General features: G+C 41.0%; 2 protein-coding genes across 4 annotated transcripts in view; one reads left to right on the top strand and one right to left on the bottom strand.

The window, feature by feature from the left end:
• The window catches only part of dennd1b (DENN/MADD domain containing 1B), a 106,993-nt gene extending 93,906 nt beyond the window's left edge, over nucleotides 1-13,087 (bottom strand). For 2 of the 3 annotated variants that reach the window (XM_023269876.3, XM_035947978.2), the window contains exons 1-2: nucleotides 12,810-13,087; nucleotides 12,138-12,202 (exon numbers count right to left, since the gene is read on the bottom strand). In XM_023269876.3, coding sequence (XP_023125644.2) covers nucleotides 12,138-12,202; nucleotides 12,810-12,826 — 82 coding nt within the window. In that variant the 5' untranslated portion in view covers nucleotides 12,827-13,087. The remainder of the gene's footprint in view (nucleotides 1-12,137; nucleotides 12,203-12,809) is intronic. The other variant, XM_023269878.3, reaches the window with a different exon arrangement.
• A 6,595-nt stretch (nucleotides 13,088-19,682) lies between these two features.
• c2h1orf53 (chromosome 2 C1orf53 homolog) lies at nucleotides 19,683-24,324 on the top strand. Its single transcript, XM_055017187.1, has 3 exons — nucleotides 19,683-20,223; nucleotides 22,575-22,676; nucleotides 24,095-24,324. The coding sequence occupies exons 1-3, from the start codon at nucleotides 19,921-19,923 to the stop codon at nucleotides 24,164-24,166; spliced, it is 477 nt and encodes a 158-aa protein (XP_054873162.1). The 5' UTR covers nucleotides 19,683-19,920; the 3' UTR covers nucleotides 24,167-24,324.
• Nucleotides 24,325-25,978: the final 1,654 nt, after the last annotated feature.

The following is a 25,978-nucleotide window of genomic DNA, read 5'->3' as shown; positions in this document are numbered from 1 at the left end:
CTTTGGCGGCTACATGCTCGGTGCTGCTGAGCTGTGATTTGAAGTTCACATGCAAAGGCTGACAGACAGACAGCTCTCAGTCAGGCAGTCAAGTCAGTCAGGCAATCTTTGCACAGGAATGACAATATATCTGTACCTGTTAAAAGCGTACAATAGCGCCTAATCTCAAACACATTTACAGGGCTCTCAATGCTCTACAGGAATGATGGATGAAATACTGACAGAAAAATACAGACCAAACTCTATCCAGCCACCAAAATTCAGGCTTACACAGATACACACACACACACACTTCTCCAAAATGGAATTGGCCTTCACGGGAAACGGGGATGACTTTTGGAGAACGACAGCTTCCAGGGGGAAAACCTGTGTAGGTCACTTGGAGAAAAGTGGCCTCTGCCGTGCAGAAAATTCAACCATTGCCCCATTTCCTACTATTCCCATGTAATTCTCTAGTTTCACCTTTAACTGAGGTCAGGGTTGTAATTGACAAATTCACTTATACTTACTGTGTGATAATTAAACTATGTAAAGTTGGCCATATGATTTACTGCATACTGAGAACAAGGTGAAACAACTTCACATCAAAGATACTGGATGCTCCATTATTTTTGCTACTATCAAAGAGTTTAGCTTCATTCCACCACTGATCTTATCCAACACAGTGAGCAACTGTGCCTGTGACTCACCCATCACCGTTCCAATCTGCCCACATTTCTGAGTAAGCAAAAGTTAATTCTGGTCTTCACAATTAACAAAAGAAGAGAAATTTGCATTTTGTAGGACTAGCAAGGCATTATCATTTTACTGTGCTTCATCTATCATGTTTTCTGAATCACATGGTAATCATAAAAGTTATTACCTGGGAGACAGAAGACTATTTTTAGTTGTGTGCACAGGAAACACAGCTTGTTCATCTCACCACAAACCAAAACCTAAAAAGATATTTGACCTAAGATCATGCAAAGCACACAAAATACATAAGTATTAAAGATAAAACCAGAATGTTGGTACTTTCACTTGATAAAATACTTAAATAACTAATGAACTGTTAAAATTGTTGTTGATTAATTTTTTGCTGAGAGTAGCACAGCAAAATTGATTGAATATTAATCACCATCACAATCTTGGCTTCCTTCAATTGAATGACTGCGATCAACTGCAATAATGACATTAAAAATAACCTGCTCATAGAAAGCAGCACATCTTGGTTCAACTCAGGTAAATCTGACATCGGAAGTCTTTGTTTCACTCTTTTCAAAGTTAATTTCCATCACACACCTGTTTGAGTTGTAAGTATCTCAGTGGAAACTAGAGGTATCTCTGTGCACAGCTGCCTAGCCATCACAATGCCTATATGTGATGCAATTATGGAAATAATTCATATGTTGTTTCAATCAATAATCAGACTTTCAGCAAGTGAGGCATTTCGGGTATAATTTTATTTGTATTTGGCTTCCAGTAGAGGCACTGAATTCAAGTGAAGTAGAACCTTTTTAAGTTTTATTTTGACGCAGAGATTTGTACATTAGCAGGAATGTGGCCTAACTGGGAAGTGAAAGCAGGGTTGTTTTTTTTTGAAAGTGCACTAAATATATATTTTGTCCCTATAATCAATGAATAACTGAGATCAGAATGTATGTTCGTTTCACAGAGTTGAGCGCTCTGTGTTCAGTTCATTAAATACGATTGCTACAAGACTTAACATTGACTCACTTGGGCAGAGTGATGCAACTTAACGGCATTTCTTTATTTGCAAACTGCAGAATGAACAAATACATGTTAGTCACTTAGCCTCCACACTCATTCATCTTTTATTAGAGGAAGAGCAGATGAAGCTGGTGATGAGCAGGCCCTAAGACCCAACTGGATAATGTATCTTAATCTATTACAGCTGATGCAGGTTAATCCTACATCATTAGTCTGAATGGAGTTTTAGGTGTTCATACCACTTTTAGATTTATCTTATCCATGGAGTGAGGTAAGTAAGGAATATTCCACATTCAAAGAAAAAACCCCAACAACAGTGCACTGGACGGGAAGATTTAAAAGGTCGATGAAGTACCAGAAGGTGAGGATAGATGTGTGTACGTCTACATGAAAACAAAGACCTTTTGGGTGAATTACATGATTTGCTATGATAAATGGTCCCAGACATTCACAAAGGCATCAAGATTGACCTATATTTTCTGTCCTGAAAAAATAGGCCAGAACCCAAATTAAGGGCCAGTACGGCTACCACACGCATGTAAACGCCATGATCTTCACAGTAATTGTGTGGTGTTAGGCAACGTAGGAGCAGCCTTGAGTGGAGAGACATAGCCTAAGGGTATAGCTGTTGACATGTAAATAGTGAGGGTAGAAGCTGAAATGACAGCACAGACAGTAGGCTTGTACTAGCAGTTCTGCTTGACTTGGGTTTCGCCTTGGTCACAAAATTAAGGTCTAACGGACAACAGTCTAGATGTCAGGATACCAGAACTCAAATCACGTCAATAAGTAGGTTCATTCCCTTAATTGCCGGGGAAAACACATTTCTGTCTTTTACATCAGTCATCTACTAGATCAGTTTACATCAGTCCTTCTGGCAGGAGCCCAGCGAGGCCAGAATGCAACCTGAAACAGCATCCTTTGTAGCACTTGCTGCCTTTCTGTACTTTTTCTATTCATTTAAAGGAGGGATTTACAGAATGCTGAAGATGCAAAAGAAATAAAATGCTCAAGGTCACAAATCATGTCACTTGCTCGTGATACAGTACGAAAAAAGATGTATCTACGACATCCAGAGAACAGTCGATGAATGCATTCTTTTGTCATCAGTTCTAATTGAGATGAAAAACATTTGAGGAAAAGGTTCCAGGACAATCTCAGAGAAAGTGGCATCTTGTTTAATATGGTTGGTAACCTGGATGAAAAGCTTTATGAGCCTCTGGTACTGACTATCACTCCCACTGCACACGACAAGAGAGGAGGGCTGGCTGATGTCGTCATGAAAAGTGAGTCAACCCCAAATCCTGATAAAATCCTGTCATCATAAAATGTGCTTTACATGACAGTCACAAAAGTCAACATATTTCTGAGCACAGCTTTTTTATGAAATCCAATTTGCCAGACTAGGGCAGATTAACATCACCAAAGCTAAATTAAAGCAGAGGCTGTACTAATCCTGTTCATTTGTGGGCTAAACTAGGCCACACTGGTATTACATGCATAAGAACCAGCCAATCATTGTTCTTTAACTCAAAATAATTGGTTTTGTGTGTTTGTGGGTGTGTAACTGTGTGTGTTTGGTCGTACAGGCTTGTGCCATCTGCTGAGCTGAACATATATACTCCTGGCCATCAATTGTCATCCTCTGACATGATTCATGTGAAGAAAAGCTGAGCATCAAGATAACACACGCAGCTTTTGGAAGCTAAATTCAGCTGGACATTATCCTAGCCTTTACTTGGTGTTTTTTATTTTTAAACACATAAAATTCCCACTGCTTTTTTGAGCAAAGCTTGAGAGTGGTCACAAGGGAATAAATTCCTCTGCCATCACATAAAGATGCATTGCGCATGCACACGGGCGTGCACAAACAAAAAAACAAGCCACCAACAAACCTGCTGCGAGACTGCAAGTGGGGGTAATGTGATGAAACTCTTCGCCATTCATCAGGATCATCTCATTTTAAATTATTGATCGGGTCCCTACTTTTCCCCACTTTTTTTTTTTTTTTTTTTGCCGTGGAAAGGGGAAGTCTAAAAATAGCCTGTGAGTGTCAGTGCCTAGAAGTCTTTCCATGTTCTCCCAGTCTGGCAGCATTAGTGAATTCAGATGAGCCTCCTGCAGCTCTCACACCTTGGTTGTCTCCATCTCATGCACAGCCTCACACATCCATGCTGCCGCGCATACGCATGCACAGCCATACATGCACAACACGCGCCTCAACGTGTACCTGCTACCACACAGTCACACAAAAAAACTGTTTGCCCCTGGAGTTTCAGTGCTGTGTCAGTGAGTGGGAGAGCTCAGCCAGCAACCCCCACATGTATCTCACCTCTCCGTTCATAGACTACTGCCATCAGCATATTCCTTCATTTCGTTCCTCCCTTCCCCACCCTGTCTCATTTTACCCCACTTCTTCATGCTTTGGCCAATAGCTCTCTTTATTTTGAGGTAACGACAGAAAAGTCCACTAGCAGCTATGATGAAGGGTGTGTGTGTATATCCTATATGTGCCAAAGTGTATAGAGGTCACATGGCACCACCTGAAAAGCCCCAGTTTCCACTTTCTACTCCCTGTAGGGTTCGTCTGTCCCTGTCATAACGAGTGATAATCAGAAAGTGGCAGAGAAGGATTGCGCCTTGTGTGTGACTGTGGAAACAACGGTGTGATCACAAAGAAAAGGTTGATATGCAAGAGAAAGAACGAGTAGAGACAGGAGACATGAGCAGAACAAGATCGCATGAGGAAAAATAAAAAGTTTAAATTTCTGGACAGAATCAATGAGCAGAGAATTTTAACAGTGATTTTTGTCTCCATACAAACAGAGCTCTCTAACCTGCTGCCAGACCAACAACATCAGATTAACAAGTTTGTTTTTTTCAGGTAATTTTAAATGTTCCTGCATTAAGAAATCATAAAAATGCCTTGTACTGTTTTGAGGTTATCATTACTACCAAAGAATCATCCAATAGTCTATTCTTCTTACTTGGGAATTCATTGGTGTTTTGACCTGAGTAGCAATTCACAAACCGTGCATTTGCACTGGGCAAAAAGTAACGTAAACAATTGCAAAAGTTAAATGTTCTCCATATAATCTGAAATACAACAGGCCAGGGAGAAATATGAGGACAACAGTTGCCTCCATCTCTTTTAAATACGAAAAGAGTTGGAATTAGACCCAGTCAGCAGCAGGCCACTACATAGTAACTGAATGGATGAGTGACTGTGAGTGGGGAGCTACAAATGACTCCAGGCACGAACAAAAGAGCAAAGCTGGAGAGCACTGAGCAGAGCACTAGCTGGCCAACTCTGCCATCTCGAAAAGAAATTTAAATATAAATGAGTCTTATATTATAGCCTGCTGTGCAGCAGTGAAGCAGTGTACAGATGAAAAGCTGGATGATACTATGACGTCACAACATTTATTCAACCATGTTTAAGTTTCTTATTCTGATCAAAACTTGTAAATTGGACATTCTATCAGCTGCATCCAGCTACATAATTAATCCAGCTGAAGCCCTTTTATATGGTTCTGTTCTTTATACATGTGATGCACCTCCCTACTATTGGTTCAAATCAACTCACAAAGTCCACAAGTGTTGTACTTTCCACATCTGTGAGTGTGTTCCAGTCCGCTAGGGTCTGCGTGACAAATTTTGGCCAGCACAGGGACGTCCCTGGAAGGATCTGTGCAGACTGTTGCAGACTTAGAAAGATGATAAAAAATTATGTCATGTGGATCTTTGCTAGGACTTTTGCTAGGGTCTGCATGACATAGATTTCAGGCCGCAACAGTTGCAGATCCTTTCCTGGATTGTCCCAGTGCGACCCAAAAACTGCATCTGCATGGATAGTCTGTGTGGTGACTATGCTACAACAGCAGTACTGTGCACATTCAGTGTAATATGCATGTGCAGAATACATAGATGCCAAACAACTGCACATATAAGCATTGGAGTCCCCCCAACAGACTCCAAGTGGACTAGGAAATATTACAGCAACAACTGTGGTCGGTGTTGTGTGCAACTTTCTGTCTGAAAAGGAGTGTAATCAATCAGGTACGAGGCAAGGAAAAGTCAGCCCATGAAGGACCATTTTTCTTACACTTACATTTATTTACACTCTGCTTTCATTCGATTTTTAATTGTTCAGTTAGATTTAAATACAAAAACTAGGTACTTAGGTTTAGGAAAATAGCACAGTTAGGGCTAAAATGCAGCCCTTCTACAACACATTTGAAGCTCATCCTCCATTTTCTAGGTTACCAGGGTGACAAGTCCCTCTCGTCTAATGACAAATGTCTATATTTTCAGTTTGTCAAGTCATTAGAAATGCTCACAAAAGAATAGAAAATCAGTATAACTCAAACAGCCCTCAATACCCACTTCCACCCTGAATGCAGACAAAAAATGAGGTCTGTGGGTTGAAAATGACCCTACACACACTTACTCTCGACACAGAGTGGTAGGGGATTTTCAAAGTTCACTCACACTGAGATCATTACCATAGCAGGGAAGTTGAGAGACTTCCTCAATTCTGTTCAGAGGAAACAGATTAAAAGATAACAAACACTTGGATGATATCTGTTTCTGCGTCACAGAGCCAATTTAGCAAAGTCATATGGGTGAGACAAAAGTAAAAGGCAGAAGGGTTGTGATACAAACAAAGTGTGAAACCCTGGGGTCCTCCCAGGAGTGTGAGTGGAGGAGTGTGGCCTCTCTAATGACCAATCAACACCCTCCTTGCTGCCATGGCATCTGTTAGTACTCCAATGGCCTCCCGTCTTAGTGTGAGCCCACCGTGACCTCAACACACAGCTGGTATCCAATCAGACTTCAGAACCAGCAACGCTTGGGTCAAGGAGCAATTCTGACATTTTGCAGAATGTCAGTGTTCAACCTTTTCTAAAAGTTCTGCCACACAGGAGTTTTGCTCTTCGAATATGAAGGGTGGAAATGGGAAGGGGTGAAAGCCAAAGGAAAAAAATGAACATCACAGTGCTGCTTGAGGGGGCTACGGCAGAGAGGGAAGAAGGCTGATAACTAACTAGCGAACAGTGGGTGACACCGTGAGACCTCCGGGTCTCAGCAAAAATGTTCTTAGAATACAGAACAAAAGTAACTTTTCATAATTGGACAAAGTAAAGCTTTATGTGAATGAAAGGGTGAAATATGTCTGCTCTGTGCTTTTTCTTTCTGGTTTTCCTTAAAAAAAAAAAAAAAAATCTATGCAAGAGCACTTATATATTTTAAACAGTTAAACCTCCTGCAGCATATTTTATTACGAGTGAGAAGCTATGTTGAGATACTGACAGATAACAGACGATAAATTTGTCATTTATCTCAGACAAAAAAAAAGGCACATGCTCAAAAGTGTAAAACTGACAGGTACAAACATGAGCTGGAGACAAGATAAAAAGTGCTTTCATCCATCCTCTAAGGGTAAAGGATATGATTTGTTGCACAGATTCTAAAGAACGCATTCTATTGTAAGGCTTGGAAAAACATTCACATTCATTCATTCATTCAAATGCTAATTCAGACAATTTAGTGCTCAAAATTCATATGACCTGAATGTCTGAACTGTGGAAGAAAATGCATAAAAAGGAAATGTAAGCATAAACAGAAAATAGTATGTACAGAGTAGAACTATGACCAGGTTTCAAACCCAAGACCTTCTTCTATGAGGTATCAGTGCTAACAAAACAGTCATCATTGAGCCATTTGTTTTTTTTAAATAGTAAATCATTCCCCTAATTGCGGCATGAGTGTTGCTGTAAAATTGATATGCCGATCTATTAAGTTTATTGCTTTGTTAGTGGGAACAATCTGGCTGGAGGGAGCGGGCGAGGACAGGTAGCATCTGTCCCCACCTACTGCCTTGGCAGCAATAGCGTCATCTGCTAGCTTTGGCAGCATCTTGGAAGCACATCAATATGGCTTTATGTAGCCAGGGCCGCTAGTAGGTAGCATGCCAGTCACGCTCTCAGGCAACGCTTGCTCACAGCCTGAGCATCCACAAAGCACTGAGCCAACAGAGCTAAGCGGAACTGAGCTCGGGCTGAACAGGGAGGCCAGGTCTCCATGGACCTGCATGGGGAAAAAGGGCCAGTGTCTGTTATCTATCCACACATCCATGGTTAGAAGTGTCGGGCCAAGTCCACATATGAACACTGCCACTATTGTAGCTGCAAGCTTTATTTTCTTGTTGGGCTTTTTTTCCCCTCCATCAACACGTCTGTTGTGGAATGCTGATGCTCTTTGGAATTACTGACACATTTTCAGTGAAGACTTCAAGGAGACTGCTGATTGAAACAACTCGGAAAATGTTACTTTGCTATAATCTCATAGCACATATTTTACAATCAAATCTGTTAGGGAGATGGACTACCTCCACCACCGATGTTATGTTGCTAACAGTGTTTGCCAAAAGGCAGGGAAAATGAAACCTTCCCATGGGAGTAATAATTGGGAGCTTGTCCAGCAGGAACACACTCAGAACACTGGCAGAGTTAATTATTCTAAATGACAAGCCTATAGCCCCACACTTACAATTTAGCTGTATTCTCCTCAGCCAGAGCAAGACATAAACTTGGTCAGGATGCCTGTGAGTCAGACTTGACTTTATGGCATGCATCAACAGCTTAGGTCATGTATCAACAGTAACAAAGCCCATGTCATTCAGAGTGACAGCATGGCTGTGTTGTCAGAACATCACATGTCCCTACAGTCATATCTGTAATGTGTGAGCACGACACAACAGTGAAATAAGCACACAATTTATCTTAGATTGGCCGAATCCCAGGTGAAATACTAAGTAACAAAATGTACTGAAAGAGCTGCCTTTGGACTATCAACTGCAAAATTAAATGTTACTGACATGAAACATGCCATTTTTCAGAACACATTTGGTAAATAATACATTTTGACAAACCGCTGTCAATCGAAACTGTCATTCCTGCTCTGTTGCTCATCATTTAGCAAATGGACACACAATACACAAAAAATAACACACTATTTTCAGGGCACTTAAACAAATCCTACTTTATTCACTCAACAAAAAAGTCAATACTGAAGAAATGCCCATAAAAACACATGCAGCACACTTCATTGTAACATTACAAGGGTGCCTTGGTTACAGAGGAGGCTGCCACGGTGAACAGATCAGATGAAAATGTGCAGGTTGGTGACGACTTAAGGCTGGGTGAAGTCAAGGTAAATAACACCTTTTATTTTTCCTTTATGGTGCTCCTGTTGCCACACCATGCTACTATTACTGGTTCAGAGAGCAGCAATATTGCACATTACACAATTATCCAAACTGTATGGAAAGTAAGCATATGTCCAGCCATTGAAATCACCTGCACAGCCAGATTCCTGTGTGTTGGGCCACTCTTGCTCTGTCAAGAAATACAGATCAAAGCTTCACTGATTAATTACTTATTGATAGTTATTGACACTAGTAGTACTGACTTCATACAGTTACAGTTCGTGAAATATTTAGTTGTCAACAAAAATGATAACTTTAGCACTATATTCTGAGACCACTGGTTTAAAAAGGTCAGCATGAAACAACTTATTAAAATGCAGTCGTATTGCAGGCCTGTCTGCAAATATGTGGGTGTTGTCTGCAAGCACACTGCTGCCTAGAGAAGGTGTGAAACCCAGTTAACACAGGAAGCTGAGGGATAGGCGGTACACTGACCATCTATAAAGGACAAAGGTATGCTTGTCTGATTGTTGTACATATTTTTAAACTCTGCAGTCTGATCATGACAAATCTTAACAAAGGAAACTACCATCTGCACTACAATGGCATCATTTTAAGCTGCTGCAAATGGATCTAGTTTCAAACCTGTAGTACCAGGATGTGGTGAGAGTGGCAAAACAGCCATGCAGCATCAGCAAAACTCTGCACACACACCAAGCTTTCCATCCACTCAAGCAGGACACCTCTTCAGTCACTTAAAAGCATTTCAGGCTAAACTACACTGCTGGTAGACGGAGTGCACAGTAACAGAAACGAAGCCAAAATCAATCTAAAATTAAACTTGAGTTCCCTTAACTGCAAAGAGGAGATGTGAGAGCTTAACCCTTCCACCACTTCTCCAAATGCTCCACATCACGTTGCTATGACAATTTAATTATAGTCCACCATGGTTGCATTATTGTTTGTTTGCCTCCACGAAGCAGTGGGAAGATAATGTGTGAATGTGAAGTGCCACTTTTTGGCAAAGCACCTAATGTTTGGCTGTAAGAAAAACAGCTCTAGATTGTGGTGAGGTTTCACAGCATGGCCAAAGCCTGCCTGTTATGACTCACAACATTAACCCATTCAGCTCACAATAAAAGTTCACACCGCAGCATTGAGACAAATGCAAACAGAGCTATGGAGTAGGCCGTATTTTAGGGCCCGACACACACATATATATTTGTAATATTCACACACAATCTATTCATTCAGACCTCGGACAACGATAACAATTCCTTCTGCACAGTTCTGACATTCAAGAAGCATTTCATTTCATCCAGACTTCAGCTAAAGCCAAGTCAAAGAAAGGGAAATTGATCAGATTCAGGGAGAAGTGACTCATTCCTCATATGGTTATCTGAAACTGCTTCTTTTAAAAAACAAACCACCACAATCATAAGCTCCACCTGGCAGGCAGCATATACCCACATTATAGCAACTTCCTCAGCAGACATGTTTTTACATCCAATCAGAAGTCAGAGCAGCGAGAGCACTTTGGTAGAATGACTGAGCAGAATGTGTATGTCCCATTTGACCTGAGGTGTGCAAATGTTGCTCTGTAGCTTTGCTCCAGGGAGCAGGAGTCCGGATATGAGTCTGACCCAAGATCATACATGGAGGAAGTCAGTTATTACAGCCCAGGCTGGTGGTTTATGAGTTTGGTTTAAAATCCAATATGAGGACTATATCCAAGGACAACTTTCAGTCTACTCTGGTCAGCTCAGCAGCTGCACGAGTGAACCCTCCAATAACACCTCTTTAAAGTCAACACTGAGTGGGCAAAATAGGACAGCTGGTGTAATATGCAGCGAAAATGTTTTCACATGATATTTGACTTATGAACGACACTGGATATTGATGTGAAGTTTGCCGTGCTTTATTTCCCATATTCATAAAGGGTAGAATGTGGTGTTGTTCTACATCGGCCACAGTCATTTCCCAGGCTAGTCGCGGTCACCACTGCTGGAATGTTTGACCACTGCAAACAACAGAACAATTAATGCCGCTTGCTGACCCAAGCATGATCTTTCTAAAACAATCTTTGTGGGGTCACAGTTGCAAGAAAAATGCCTACAATGGTGAGCCTCTGGTCAGGCAACTCTGTCAAATAAATGAAGAATGTATAACACTAACTAAGATATTCAAGCTGCTAGCATCTCTGACATTGCAAATTTACAGATGAACTCAGTCTTGACCTTCCCTTGTACTTAAAATCTTGACAGAGTAAACACTGAATCACATACACACACATAATAACACCACAGCTATAATGATTACTCTCATTGTGTAAGACTGGACTCAGCCATGCGTTTTAGCTCTGTGACACTTGCTGCCGTACTTAAAATAATGTGCAAGTGCATGCGGCAACTGCTACCAACTTCACATGGCATCCTGACTGTGCTGTCTTACAATTACTGTAATTACAAACTGGGGGAAAACAGTCATTTTTGCAAACACTTCGCACACAAAAAGAAACAACTGGCAAACACCCATGAATATCTTTATCAAGTGGGATGTGAGGGCCACAAGTAGTCCAAATTCTTAGTTTTTTTTATTGAATTATCATTGATATAGTCCATAAAATGTCAACTATTGTGAAAAATATCTAAATCCCACAGCACACTGTGACATTTTCATTTGCACTGTTTTGCATCATCAACAGCCAAAATCCTAACTTTTCCAATGTTTATAGCCAAGAATGCTTGGTAACTTTCCTTGACAAAAGACTTAGTTGAATAAGCAGCGATTACAACTGCTAATGATTAATTTCATGCTAATCAACTAGTCATTTCGGACTGATAGATTTAAAAATAAATTAAAAACAAGTACGCCCTATTATATGTGAGAACTTACAGTTATGCAGATTGTCAGTAAATCTTTCAGTTAGTTTCTTAATTATTCTGTTAATCTTTTAGTCTATGAGCTGTCACCTATCAAAATTTCCCTGACTTCAAAACGGCATATCACATATATTAAGATATGTCACACATACATAAATATGCAATACAGAAAGGCAGCAAAATGGGCAAATGTAACTTCAAAATATTAACTTTCTATTCTTCAAACAGCCAATCAACAAACATGTCATTCAGGGGTTCAGAAAGTGTATATGTCTGTACATCAAGGAGACTATAGACAGACTGAACATTGTTAATAGAAACAATAATTCACCTACCCTCATTTTCAGATGCTGGACATGCCACTTGTACAACCAGATCAAATGTTCTTTCTGGATTCTCCCTGGAAAGAATTGCACGCTGTTTACTCAAGAGAATTAATTACAGGTGTTGCTACACATAATCACAAGCATGGGCAACAAGTGTGCACTCAGCATTAGCACTCACAGCAACTGGGCTGCTATTAAATTCCACTGCATATGCACTCATAAAGTAGACCTGTGCTCTCCTGTCCTACTTTCCATCAGTCAATAGCAGTCAATAACAGTAGGTTAGCTAATGCTGAGTGTGCTTTAATCTCTATGTAAGACACAGAAGTTCTCCTATCGGTGACAACATAGCGTTATCTGCACTGAGTTGTGTCACAGGAGCTGCTCTCTCGGCGTCGTGTCCACATGTTACCTATTTAAAGCTGTGTGCCTGGCTAGCGGAGCTGCTAATTGGTGGTCAGCTAGTAGACACAGCAACAGACTGACCCAAATGCTGTCGAGCCAGCTGGCCTGGCTGTTAAATCCACGGCTGGAGATGGCTCGAATTACGCCAAACATTCCTTCGCATTTCACATGCAGCTCCGAGTTAACGCTACGAGCCTGAACCGCGTATTAACTCGACAGTTGTATGTCTAAAAGCGACAAAGGAGAGGGGATAAACACAAAACTCGGAGGTCTTACTTTATCCTGCTGTCCATGGCTTAGTTACAACATCGCGACAGCTCCGTGCTGTCGGCGGCTCTGCTCTGTCCGGGGATATTTCCAGCTCGTCCTTCCTCGGTCTCGTCTCTCTTATCTGATACCGGTCGAAAGCTGCCGCGACCACATGCTTGGAGGTGGTGTAGCCCGGTAGTTTGTGCCGTCTCTCCCACCGTGTCTGTGGCCTAAATCCTCAGCTGAGCAGCACCGTGGACATTTCCCACAACAAACACCACTCCAGGAAGTGCTGTCAAAGACTTGGTGACGTCAGCGCGTCAGATGAGCACCTTGCTGCCTGCAGCGTCCTCCTCCACGGTCACAGTCTGTGTTCCCATAGACAGTCTGTGTCCTCATATACAGTCTGTGTCCTCCTCCACGGTCACAGTCTGTGTTCCCATAGACAGTCTGTGTCCTCATATACATTCTGTGTCCTCCTCCACGGTCACAGTCTGTGTTCCCATAGACAGTCTGTGTCCTCCTCCACGGTCACAGCCTGTGTCCTCATATACAGTCTCTGGTCCTTACATACTGTCTGTGATCCTCATATACAGTTTGTAGTCCTTATATACGGTCTATGGTCCTCATTTGAAACCATTTCTGCTCATTTCCTCAGACCAGTAAAGTCGTTTCAATGCTATTTAAAGATTACCAAGAGACCTGAATTGAACATTGACTATATTATGAAGGCTGACTATATTATGGTGGGAATTGTAGTGGGTGAATTTCGTACCTGAGGTTTTCTCTACTAGTTCATTTTGGACCTGTAAACAAATCATAACACAGCAAATTGTGCAATAAATGTTTCATGGTGAACATAAACAGTTATGGCTATGTACACATCAGACATGGGGCAACGTTTGCATTTTGGCCACCTGACAAATGTCAAACACCTAGTCATCCTGTAGCCCTGTTGGGCTCCACCAACCCTGAAGAAAATGTGTTTTGATTACAAGCTGCTAAATTCTCATGCTCATTTAACTTCTTTACTTTTTCTTTTTTTTACTACACCCTACCAAAGTGTATACACCGATCAGGCAAAACTTTATGACCACCTGCCTAATATTTTGTTGGTCATCTATATGCTGTGAAAACTCCTATGACCCAGTGGGGCATGGACACAGGACCTCTGGGGATGTCCTGTGGCACCAGGATGGCAGCAGTGAATTCTGTGGGTCCTGTGGGTTGCAGGGTGGGACCTGCCTAGATCAGGCTTATCCTGGTACATTCCACAGATGCTCAATAAGATTTGGATCTTTAGAGTGTGGAACCCGGGTGAACACTTTAGCTCTGTCTTGTTCCCCGGGCAATTTTTGCAGTATATCATTGTGCATTGTCCTGCTGAAGGTGGCAACTTGCGTCAAGGACAGCTTTTGTCATGGGGGGTGTGGTGTTGCTTGACCTGCAGTGTTTAGGTGGGTGGTACATGTCAAACATCTACATGAGTGTCAGGACTCAAGGTTTCCCAGCAGAACATTGCATTATAACAAGATTTCTATATCTAATAATATATATGCACAGAATCAGTTATCATGAATAAAGGATCAGTAGCATCCAGCAAACAGCGTGTGCTTTGTGAATCCAGTTTTGATGTCTGTCCGAGATTGCAGTGAGTGCAATACTATGGATATGGAAAGAATTTTATTTGAGGTGCTCAGGGCATCTAAACACTACATTGAAAGTTCTTCACCAGTAATTGATTTAACATCTAAAAATTCATATCTGTGTATCAAAGTTGCACATTTAAAAGTTTTTTTCCCAAAACTGTCCTTGTTTCCATTAGAATGTGTAGATCTATGAACTCCTCTCGCTCTCTCCACTCATCCTGAACCATTTGTTGCAGCTCAACAAGAACTCACCAACACTCTGCTCCAACACTGTAAAACTACTTGGTACGAACCAAAAAATTACAGTTAACATTAGAACAACATTTACTACTCTCTTGAAACTTTGAGGAAAAATGCAATACAGTTTTAGCAATATATATTGTCAGCAACTGGATTACCTGTTTCCTGTTTCCTTCTTGCATGTTTTATCCAACTCTAAAAAATGACTATTTGTCAACACAGTACAATGTGTACAATATAATTGTTAACATTCTTAAAAATGTTTCAGTTTTAATCATAACAGCTGTAAGCTTTGGGTCCTTTCAAAAAAATTCTGAGAATTTTTGATTAGGAACTGACAATATGTTGTCAAGTAAAACAAGTGTTTACAAAAATATCCCTCTTCTCAGTTGCATTTTCAACATAGTTGTATTTTGAGTCTCGAACTATGTTGTTAAGCAGAGTCTGTACAGTATGCGTAACAGCTGCTGGCTACATACACCAAAACAGTATATTACCAAACCACAAAAACCAAAACAATTAGCTGAAAGACACTAAAACACTAAGTAGGGGTGAGGGGATAATTCTCTGTGGGTTTGTTACATGCATGCAACCCTGATCACAACATACTCTAAAAAAAAGTTATTTGGTCCATTGGTGGAACAAAACGTTGAGCAGAGAAATATTTAGTTTCAGAGAAATTAGCTGAGTGAATATAAAGACTGTAGCAATTTCAAACGTAATCCAGCACAATGTTGTTAGTTTACTGACCTGCAAAGCAAGCAAATGCCCCCAAATTTCAGATATGTCCTTCAATGATGATCAGACGAGATTGGTTTGGGTCATTTTGATAAATAGCACATGGAATTTGCTCTGTTGGAGTACAGTATTAGTAGAGGTGGTCTGCACATTAGCTGATTTTGCAGCCCTGTCTTGTCATTTTTCTTCATCTTTTTGGGGGGTTTTGTTTTAGTATTAAATTTTGCAATGTAATGTTGGCAGCATTTCAAAAAATTAAAGTGTGTTAAATGGAATAATCACAAACACATAGAAAACCTGGTCCTTCTACTGTAGCACAGGTGTTGCTTGATACACACATGCACAATGTACAGAGCTGGTAGGTTTGGAGGCAATGCACAGAAGTAGCAATAATATGGTGGTAATAATGTAATCCATGCCCACAGCACATAAAAAGCAATATACGTTTTAGCAATGCTTTTTTAGGGGGGAATATTGGGATATATAACAGTCGGGAACTATTTAGTAAAGCAAAAATGTTGGTTGCCGGTTTGATCTGAGCAATGAAAATCAAAGATCAGCATTTCCCTTCCCCTCATTACCACCAATGAAATGTCCTTTAGCAAGGCCATTTACCCTCAACAGAAGATCTGCTTGGTGGCCAACAGATCCAACTGTGGTGCGCAGTAGAGGTCAAAGCTGACATGATCACTTGACTTTCCCCTTCATAATCACAGTGTGTCATGAGTATACGCTACTTACAGAAACCGTGTTAGAAAACTGCAGTGCATGCATGAAATAAATGTTAAAGTCATAGCGCACAACTCAGTTACAAGCTTTTAAAAGATCAAAAACTGTGTGATACACTCAAACCATGTAGTCATTCTCCTTGTATAACACTATTAGTAGCTGCTACAGGACTCTGCATTAAACACTTTGCCCAAGAATCAGCTGAGTCACCGGCCTCTGAAAGAGAAAATGCACCCTAAAATGAATTTGTCACTGGACCACCTCCCTGAACTGGCACCTGATGATGCAGCAAATTAATAATTTGACACTCTCAGTTCCTTGAAAATCTTGAGGGGGATATTTGTCTTTTTGTGGATGTTGACACCATTGGTCAAAACCACTTTATCATGCAATTCTATTTTAGAGTGGACTTTCCTTTTTATGTTTGCATTGAATCTCATGTTTAAGTAATACTTTGTCCCTTGGTAAATTGAAACCAATGGCTTAGAAGCACTTCTCTCGCCTCTCCAGAGAGTCTGTCTGGATGAGAGCCAGATTTCTTCAGGCTGACTGGAAGGTAATTAAGTGGCAGCAGACTGGGGCATGCTGTTTCAGGCATCCGTACGAAATGATAATGGCAGGGCTGTTGCCTTTACATAGGAGAAAAAAAGCAATATGACGCACATACAAACACACACACACACACACACACACACACACACACACACACACACACACACACACACACACACACACACACACACACACACAAAGAGACAAATACATGAAGTGCTTATCAGCTGGGAGTACTGGGAACCAGTGAGGTTTCATATTTCAAGTAAGTGAAAGAGTAAACAGGTCCAGATAATATTCATCTAAGAGAACGTAGCACTGAAAAAAGGGCCATACATCATCCCATTGTCCTTCAGAGGCCCTAAAAATGTAATATATAATGGCTTCAAACATTTTTCTTACCTGAGGTGCACACAATGTGTCTTGCAGAATTGAAATGGCACTTAAAAGAAAACACACAACAAGGGTTCATGTTGGGAAAATGCAGCTGAGAGTAAGTGCAGCCTGCGGCAGAGTTAACACAAGCTCTTTCATTGATTCTGGAGTCGATGCAGTGTAAATCTACAAAACATCTGTTTTACCTTACCTTAATCAGGTTGTTTTCGCAATATACAATGATCATGTGGGTTGCAAAACTGCCAAATACAGAAAGGTTAAGAAACATACTTACAATGGAAAATAACTTAGCTGGGAAAATATATACATCTACTGTTTTTTTTTTCTGTCTTTCATGCTAATGTGCATGCAAATGTTTTACCAGTGTTGTGCAATTTGTCTGAGGGTAATTTGACCTCACAATGTCAGTCAAAAGACACTTGTCAGGTTTCATTACCCATAATTCCAGAGTAGACACATCATCAGTAGTGGCTTAAAGCAGTGGATAACCTTGAGAGGACTCATTAATGTCCACTCATCAACCTTGCAGTGCTTAGTCCAAGTCACCATTTTACTTTAACACTGTGGGAAGCACTCTTTGTTTGCACTGTATTGCAGTCAAGAAGAGACAAGAAAGAAGGCGTTCCTTGACAGGGGAGGTTTACGTGTCGGTTTGTTGGAAAGTAATATTCTTGAAAACTATTTATGGTGTAATCTGTGCAAAAATATGGGTGCTGCTTTTGTTCTGAATCATGTTGCTCCTGGTCTTTATAAAAAGCCATTTTTGATGCTCTGAGCACCTCTAATAAAATTCTCCTCACTCCCATAGTATTGCAGTTCCTAAATCTGAGATACAGGCATCTAAAAATTAGATGAATAAAACTAACACTACCAGCATGGAGGCTCCTCATTCTTTAAAGGCCCCCTCTTGTTTTTTTTTTTTTTTTTACCTTGTTAACACGTCCATATGGTGTTTTTAATATGCTTGAAGACACATCATGAGTGTTATAAGCCAGCAGCATCATGGTTGATGCTTGCAGTCTAGTGATGACAGCATAAAAAAAACACAGATTCAGACTTTTGGGGAACTGTTTTGGTAAACTTGCAGGGTGTAGCTCTCTGTGTTATTATTCTTAATCATTATTCCTGGACAGAATTGGTTTCTGGTTGGAGCACATATGGCCGAATTAGTCCAATATCATAACTTGCCGTTGTGTAACATAGTGTTACAGTGTTTGAGTAGAATTGCAGGTGAGCTGGTGTGCTTGAGCGACAGTAGATGGGAGTGGTGGGTGGAGAAAGAGATGGGAACGTTTGATACGCAGACATGAGCCTTTAAGGGTTAAATTAATGATCACCGACGGACTTGAATCAATGAATTTATCTGTGTGTGCTTTTCATTGTTGTGTTACCATGGAAGTTATTACCTGCATACCTTGATAAATATGCTAAAATTGTTAACTTGAAATTAAGATTGTGAGCTTTGGCACATTCTCAGGCGAATAATTTGTACATTCCTACACAATCTATATAGCTGTCTCACTTAAATAACATTGCAAGCATATCTGTTACTTTATTACTTTATGATAGCTTAGATTTCTGCACTCTCTTCACTTGTAGCATTTACTGTTGATTTTACGTACAACAATTGCTTTCGTTTTATCAATTTAAATTTTCTGCTTGTTCATGTTTACTGGTGTTAAGTCATATGTGAAAACCTACTTGGGAATGAAACAGATCCTGATTCTGATTGAGCTTTATGTTCTCTTGGTCTTTGTTAAACATACAGTAGGTCATTAGAAATCTGCCCTAACTATATTTTTCTTATTTTTTGTCTCTATAAGCACAGATTTCATTTAAACCATTTTTTTTTCTCTCACGCTGTATAATCTGTTTAAATATCCAACACATTTTCTGTTTTTTTCTCTGATTCTCTTTCATTTTGGGGGGGCTTTTTATAGCTTAGCTCCAGCTGCATGTCCAAAAACAACAACAAAAAAACAGTCCAGACAACCATTTGCCTACATCAGCATATCACGGCTCCAACTGCCTCTGTAATATGTCAGAATGTGTATCATGGATCTGTTAGGACCTTGGATGAAACAAACAAAAAAAGACTTTCAGAATTGATTGTACTGGGATGAATGTTGCTTTCTCCCCTTGCATCCATAAGACACTATGTGGACGTGGGATAGTCACACACACATGGCCCTATATCATGCCGTTACTTCATTAACAATAACATCTGAGGGGTCGATCTGAGGTTGAGTGAGATCACTCCTTTTAGCAAAATGATCAAAATGCATCCCCTTGTTAACCTGTAATCACCTTTATACAGGGATGTGCGTGTTGGTTGGTGCTGAGGGAGCAGGGAGGACATTCTAATTAAAAAAAAGTAACAAATCACATCCTGCCTGTAACAATACAGTGAGTTTAAAAAAATCTATTATCATTTTCCCTATTTTCTGTTTAGTTTTTTGGTGATTGTAGCCATCTATCTCTCAGCAAAGTGCACTTCTCCTCACATGGGAGACTTGAGCAGCAGCTTTGAACAGTAGAGGCGCTGTGTGAAGTGGTGGATCAGCGTTAGATGGTCACATGTCACCAGTGTGACGAGGGGCAGATGAGGAAGTGGATTACATTTCTGTGAAGGCAAAACAAGGAGGAGGCGGCAGAAAGTAAACATGCAGCATAGACAATCTTTGATGATACAAACAGAGAAAGGCGCGTTCATTGTATTTAAGTATCGCTGGACGTTCATTCCTCAGAAGTTCTGTCTTTTTTGTTTTGTTTTACGTAACTCCAAGTGGGGAAACAATGTCAAAGTAGTGAACCACGTTCCTCTTTGGTTTTAAATGACACAAAGTGTTTTTAACAGGAGTATGTTTCACCAGAATTACCCAGCTACTATCAGCAGACTGACTCTCCTCCGTGTCCAGTTTAATAAACAACTTGTAACTATGTCAATACCGAAGCTCTCGGAAGAAAGCAGGAAGCGACAGGCAGACGGCGGTGTGTTGCAGATCGATGCCGTCAGGAGGAGGGAGGCGGGCGGCGGTGACGCGGCGACACGCAGCGTGGGGGGCGAGCACGGTGCTGCTGCAGAGTTCACGGAGGAGGACGTGGCCATCCACGCAATCCATAGAGAGGCATGTGAGGTAAGATGCATCACTTGAACGACTTCAAATCCAATTGTGTCATGTCGCACAGTCAGATTACCACGACTTGGTATGATGAATGAAAAGTCTCCACGTGCTGTTTTTCTTGAACTGTAGAACTAATGTATGACTTAGGAGGTGAACTAATCAGCCATTTGCTCGTGGGACTTCCTGGATCGTTCCTCTTCTTCATCATCAGTTTCCCATTCAAGCACATCTGACTGAAATACCACAATAATACCATTTGCCATTTGTTTGGGAAGAGTTGTAGGTGAGCTGGTGTGCTGGAGCTGCAGTGAGTGGGGTTGTCAGTCACCTTGAGTACTAATAATCAGTATCAGTATAAGATCTCAAAAGAACATATCAGTCAACCCCGAATAACCAGTATTTGAAATGTTTGCTGTGAAAATTAAGAACAACAAAAAATCCAACACAAAATTTTGTCGAAAAGTCTTTACTTAACTATGTTTTAAATATGTTTATTTAGCACAATTTTTTTTTTTTAAAAAAGAAGACAAAAAGCAGAGTATATGATCCAATAATTGGCTAGGCCAGTAATCGGTTGACCCCTAGTCATAACCTTCGCATTTAAAATCTGAAACTAAAACGTATCTATTAGTGTCAAATAACTGTATTCGAGCCAAAACCTATATTTCTCTCTTAAATGTAGCAGACTAAAATATGGTAGGAAATCTCATCTCGGCTCTGTTTTAGTGCAGAACTTTAGTAAATATACATTACATTTAAGTTAAATTAGATTATTAGATTAGAGCTGAGCACAGTTTAGCCATATGAATGAAGTAATACTGACACATTTGTGAACATTATTGCAGAAGAACTGTAGTGCTACAATGAAAATATAATACAGGTCTGTAAACTCTACAAGCTGAATCAGTTTGTGAAAACTGAAAAACTCTATTCAGTTGAAGTGTTTTTTTTTTAAATTTTCTTAACTACAATGTCCAAAATGTCTGTGTAAATGTGACTTTTGAGATGTTTAGTACAAAATCAATGATGATGTCCAATATAGGCACTTAATGTAGATTGGGTAGTAAGTGTTGTTTTTAGATGTAATTAGTCACAACCAAATGTCAAATCTGCTGAAAATCAGTGCAAATAACGCTGGACCAGCACCAACATCATGAACTAAAGCAGGTTCTGGGGCAGTGATAGTATGATAACGTGCCACCTGTGATGCATCTGTACTCTCCCCAGGGCAGTATTCAGCGAAAATTAATGTTACTTTAATTTTAATCACGAGAAGAGAATATACTGATTGACCATTTCAGACTCAGTATTTTCATTCTTATCGCCCTAATTATTGTATAATTAAATTTCAGCATTATTTAACAAGCAGTCCTGACATTTTTTTAAAAGATATTGGTCCTAAAAGTGTAAATCTCTGTACATGATATTGTCCAAACATGTCAGGTTTGAGCGTTTTGTCTCAGAGTACCTACCGAGTTCAAAATACACAGTTCGTGTCTTAAAGTAATGATGATAATTGTTTCTGCCAGATGCATGATATTCACCAAGTCCTACTTGCTCTTCCATCAAACACAACCAGTGAGCTCTGTGCTGATGACGATAGTGAATAGGTGTCATCTGCATGCCTTTGGGCTGATCTGCTGTAAATATTGTGCTTCTGAGTGTGGATGAAGTTGAGGCAAGTTGGCCGCGACCTGAGGAGACTGCTAGGGCCTGGGTGGGAAAAGCACAATACAGCGGGGGCTCTAGCTATGCCAGCTTCACTATGTGGCCTTGCAATGCCATGTGAAATGACAGGCCGTGTCACTAAAGGGCCTAGGGCCTTTTTCCCTTTGTGGCCTGTCAAAGCTCACCAACTAGTGGGCTCTCAGTTTGAAACAGACTGAGAGATGACATTTTCTAACTTCCTAAGGGATGGCAGAGGAGTTCAGTGTTTTTCACTTACAGAAGGTGTATGTGTGGCTGCGCACAATGAATGAGTGGTCCCAATAAAAGACTGATTGTGTCTAAAATATGTTTTACTGACAATTTTTGGTGGATGAAGTTATTGCAGAGCTGCCAGTTGATTTGTAATTGTAGATTTTTCACCCACTGAATTGCACTGAAAAGCGCAAGTAATAGCGCTAATTAATTAACATCATAAGAGTTCGACTGTCTTACATCTGTTTCAATGCATAGAGGTCGTCATTCCCTCTTCTCCTTGACCCAAAGCAATCTGTCTGTATAAGCTCATATTCTGTATTGTTCCTACATCATTTGGGTGAGTATATGTGCTGTATATGGTTATGTATGCAGAGGTCACATTCCAGCATACGTGCTTGTATGTCATACTAATTAAATAATAATATCTTCATTATGTTCAGGCAAAGAAGCAGATGTATGTCGACCCTTCCAGCGGGTATAAGGTGTTCACAGAATATGCCCACCGTCAGAGAGGGAAATGCTGTGGCAGCGCGTGCAGACATGTGAGCTCTTTGTTTTCTCTTTTACCAGGTTGTGTCTTCTTCCAGTTCGCTCTGTGTTTTTTTTTCTTCCTTTTTTTTATGTGTGTGTTTGTGTGTGCAGTGTTTTCCTCTTGATCTTTCCTCAGCTGTTATGTTCTGGTGCGTTTTGTCCTGTTGTGTTCTGCTCTGTCCTGTGATCTTTTGTGCTCCCAATGTTAATTAACCTTAGATGTAGGCTGCGCTTTCCAAGACTGTTTGGACAAATGCTCGGAATTTTTTACGCGCAAAACATCACATAACAACTAATTTATGTGAGTGGCCGTTGAGAGTGTCTCAACATTAGCTGCCCATGGTGTTAAAAAGAACAGTAAATGAATTTAATTAGGCAAAAGGGCCAACAACACAAATTACATTAAAACAAACGCAAGACTTCAAGCTCTTAATGCTGACTCAACACTCTGAGATTCCAGCTTGCTGTATTGTATGTGTGTTTCTATATGTATATATATCATGTAATTCAGTGGAAGTAAGTATAAGAAAAGGAACTTTTAGTACTTGGATTGATTTGCCTGCTGCTGAGGACAGATGGTGCACATAAACAGATTACAAAATAATCAGGAGAAGTGGTGCTTTGTTCAGATAATTCCAAATACCGTATATAATAGTCAATGTATTGTTAAATGTAAGCAAAAAAAATCTGCATATTTACTTAAAGGGCACACTGACAAATTCTCTGGCTCTTTGGTTCTATGTTAAAGTCTGAGCGTTGCTGCTTTAGTGATTAAAAGCTAACACGGCTGACACAAGGAAAAGGTGAAGGACGGTGAAACATCAGCGGTTGCAAAGCAGAGAAAGTTTTTTTTTTTTCCCTTCCTAAAATGTTAATTTATTTAGTATTTGGGCTATGTGTAGAATATGTTGTAAGCATGGTTTCTGTCTCACCGAACGCTACATTCACTGACAGACTTTTACTGATAAAGATCTATAGAGAAAAAAAAAAGCTTTTATGAATCTCACAGTTCACAGGCAATCCCACAGGTGTGCAGACTTCATAGGATGTTGACGGGAATTGAACTTTAGTTTTAACATCTTTAGTTTCAAGTGTTTTTTTAAAAACACTCTATAAATGGAATTAGATATAGATACACGCCCAGCGGGTCACATTAGCCCTAACACACACCACACGAGTCTTGTTCTGGCTCGTCCAGTTCCCATCCTGTCCTACCTGGTCTCCTCTCATCCTCGGTGTTGCTGCTTCCCGTCCCGCTCTTCCTCCCCGGTTCGGCCCTGATTTGCCTCTGCCTGATCCTGTTGTGCTCTGTGTTTTGCTTTGCTCCTCTGTTCTTTGTACATGTTCACGTCTTGTTCTCTGTGTGACTTAAGATCTACTCCGCATGTAGCCGCCGAACACCCTTTATTTATTTCATTCTCTCCTCCAGTGTCCATATGGCCAAGTCAACGTGAAGGACCCTGAGAAGAAGAAAACATTCAATTCTCTGTTTTATGTATAGACTTCATGCCAAAGGTAAAATGCCTGTTTGGAATGGAACCCACCACACATTGCCTGTCTTCTGCCTGTCGTTATTTAGACTACTTGAGAGTCATTTTTTAGCCGTGTAATAAATGATGAAATATGGGTAGTGTCTCTGCAATACCTACCTCTTATGAATCACAACTATTCTTGGGATTATTTTCATTCTCACAAAACAGGGAAGGAGGAGAAAGGATTTGTTCACTAGACCCTCATGTAAAATAGTCTTTTATCACATTTTTGTTTTTGTTATATTTTTTAGATATTTTTTCTCGAATGTCCAATGAAATGCCTTGAGCTTCATTTTTCATTTCTCTTCAAGAGTATTTAATATTTTGTAGTATTCCGCTCCTCTGATGCATTTACAAGGGGTTGTGGGAGTATGGAGATGAAAACTGAAAGTGCATTGTAGATCTTCGCCCTCCAGATAAAGGGCATATAAGCGAAAGTAGCTGTAGATAGTCAGATGGAGTCTTGTGCACTTTTGCTTTGCATGTCTTGTTATTTTTCGGTCCCAAATGTACGGCTGCATGAATATTAGCATCATTTACACTCCACAAGTGCTCGACTGAACTGTCTACCTTTGACTGAAATAGCCTACTGTGCTGTTAAAAATAGGAAGGGGCCAAGGGTCAGCCCTCACACTTGGCTGCGCTGCGTTTACACCACTTGATGGAATCAGGCTGTTAGCAAACATGCCATGGACATCAACAGCAGCTCTCCCCACCGGACCTGCAACTCAGCCTCCTGGCAACACTTGGCTCCAGCACAGCTCCCTGCGGCTGCTCTCCTGAGCTGCAGCCTAATGAACTCCTGGGCCCCCTCATCCCAGGACTGCAATAGATCGGCTCATGTTCACCAGCATGCTCAGACGCACACATGCATAGGCAGGCTCGCTCCATCACAACACCCTGTGGCTCCTAATAGGCCAATATAGAATAAAGGTTGCACTTAACACCGCACTCTGCAGCCCACAGTAATAGCGCTAGGTAAGGTCAGGCGCTCATGCAGCACTGCTACCTGTGCGTGCTGGAGATGTTGGGGAAAGATGTGCCACTTGATTTGTTGAGCGCATGTGGGCAGGCGGCGCGATGCCTTCAGGCGCTGCTCTGAACCTGCCACACACACTCGGCTGTCTCCGCCTGATTGGGCAAACAGCGCCGTGATGAGAGGATGTGTCTGCCGCGGAATTCTGTCGCAGCCGCCTACTGGCGCGGCCACAATTTTCCTCGGCAGGTGGGTCCCAAAGGCAAGTGCTTAGTGATCGGAGCAAAGCCCTGTGAGCGGCTACAAGGAGATTCATGATCCCAACAGTGCTGGGGAGGACAGGTTCTGGGGACGCGTCGTCAGGCGGGATGAGAGGCGAATTTATTTGGTGTTATTCTAAACCGAGGCAGCGGAGCGTGCGGCAGCAACATTTCTGCAGCGGGACGGTGAAGGTGTCACACTCATCAAGTACCTGGGCCCGCTTGCCTGCCGCGCCTCTGCGGGTTTTGCCTAGGGACTTGTCTGTCACATTAAAGTAGATGCATTGCCATTCAGGGCCTCGGCGGTCCCGCAGCCTGACCATGAAATAGGCCAACTTTCATGTCTGCCTCATCCCTCCACGTCTTCCCAATCCAGTGATGGCACAGTTTGAAATGGGTTTTTTTCCTTCTTCTTCCTCATCATGTTCTAACCTAGCAGTTGGTGACTGAGACACAAACAGCACAGCCACCTCTTCCACAGATTTCTGGAGAAATTTACTTAATTTGCTCTTTCTTCCACCACACTAGTAAATCCTGATGTTAAA

The sequence above is a fragment of the Amphiprion ocellaris genome, chromosome 2 (assembly GCF_022539595.1).
Source record: "Amphiprion ocellaris isolate individual 3 ecotype Okinawa chromosome 2, ASM2253959v1, whole genome shotgun sequence".
NCBI lineage: Eukaryota > Metazoa > Chordata > Actinopteri > Pomacentridae > Amphiprion > Amphiprion ocellaris.
The sequence above is the reverse complement of the archived record's forward strand: the minus strand, read 5'-3'. Positions and strand labels throughout refer to the sequence as shown.

Coding starts and splice junctions, on each gene's coding strand:
- c2h1orf53 (XM_055017187.1), top strand. CDS start 19,921: ATGACACAAAGTGTTTTTAACAGGAGTATGTTTCACCAGAATTACCCA. Junction 20,224..22,574: donor TCCATAGAGAGGCATGTGAG/GTAAGATGCATC, acceptor CATTATGTTCAG/GCAAAGAAGCAGATGTATGT. Junction 22,677..24,094: donor GTGGCAGCGCGTGCAGACAT/GTGAGCTCTTTG, acceptor TCTCTCCTCCAG/TGTCCATATGGCCAAGTCAA.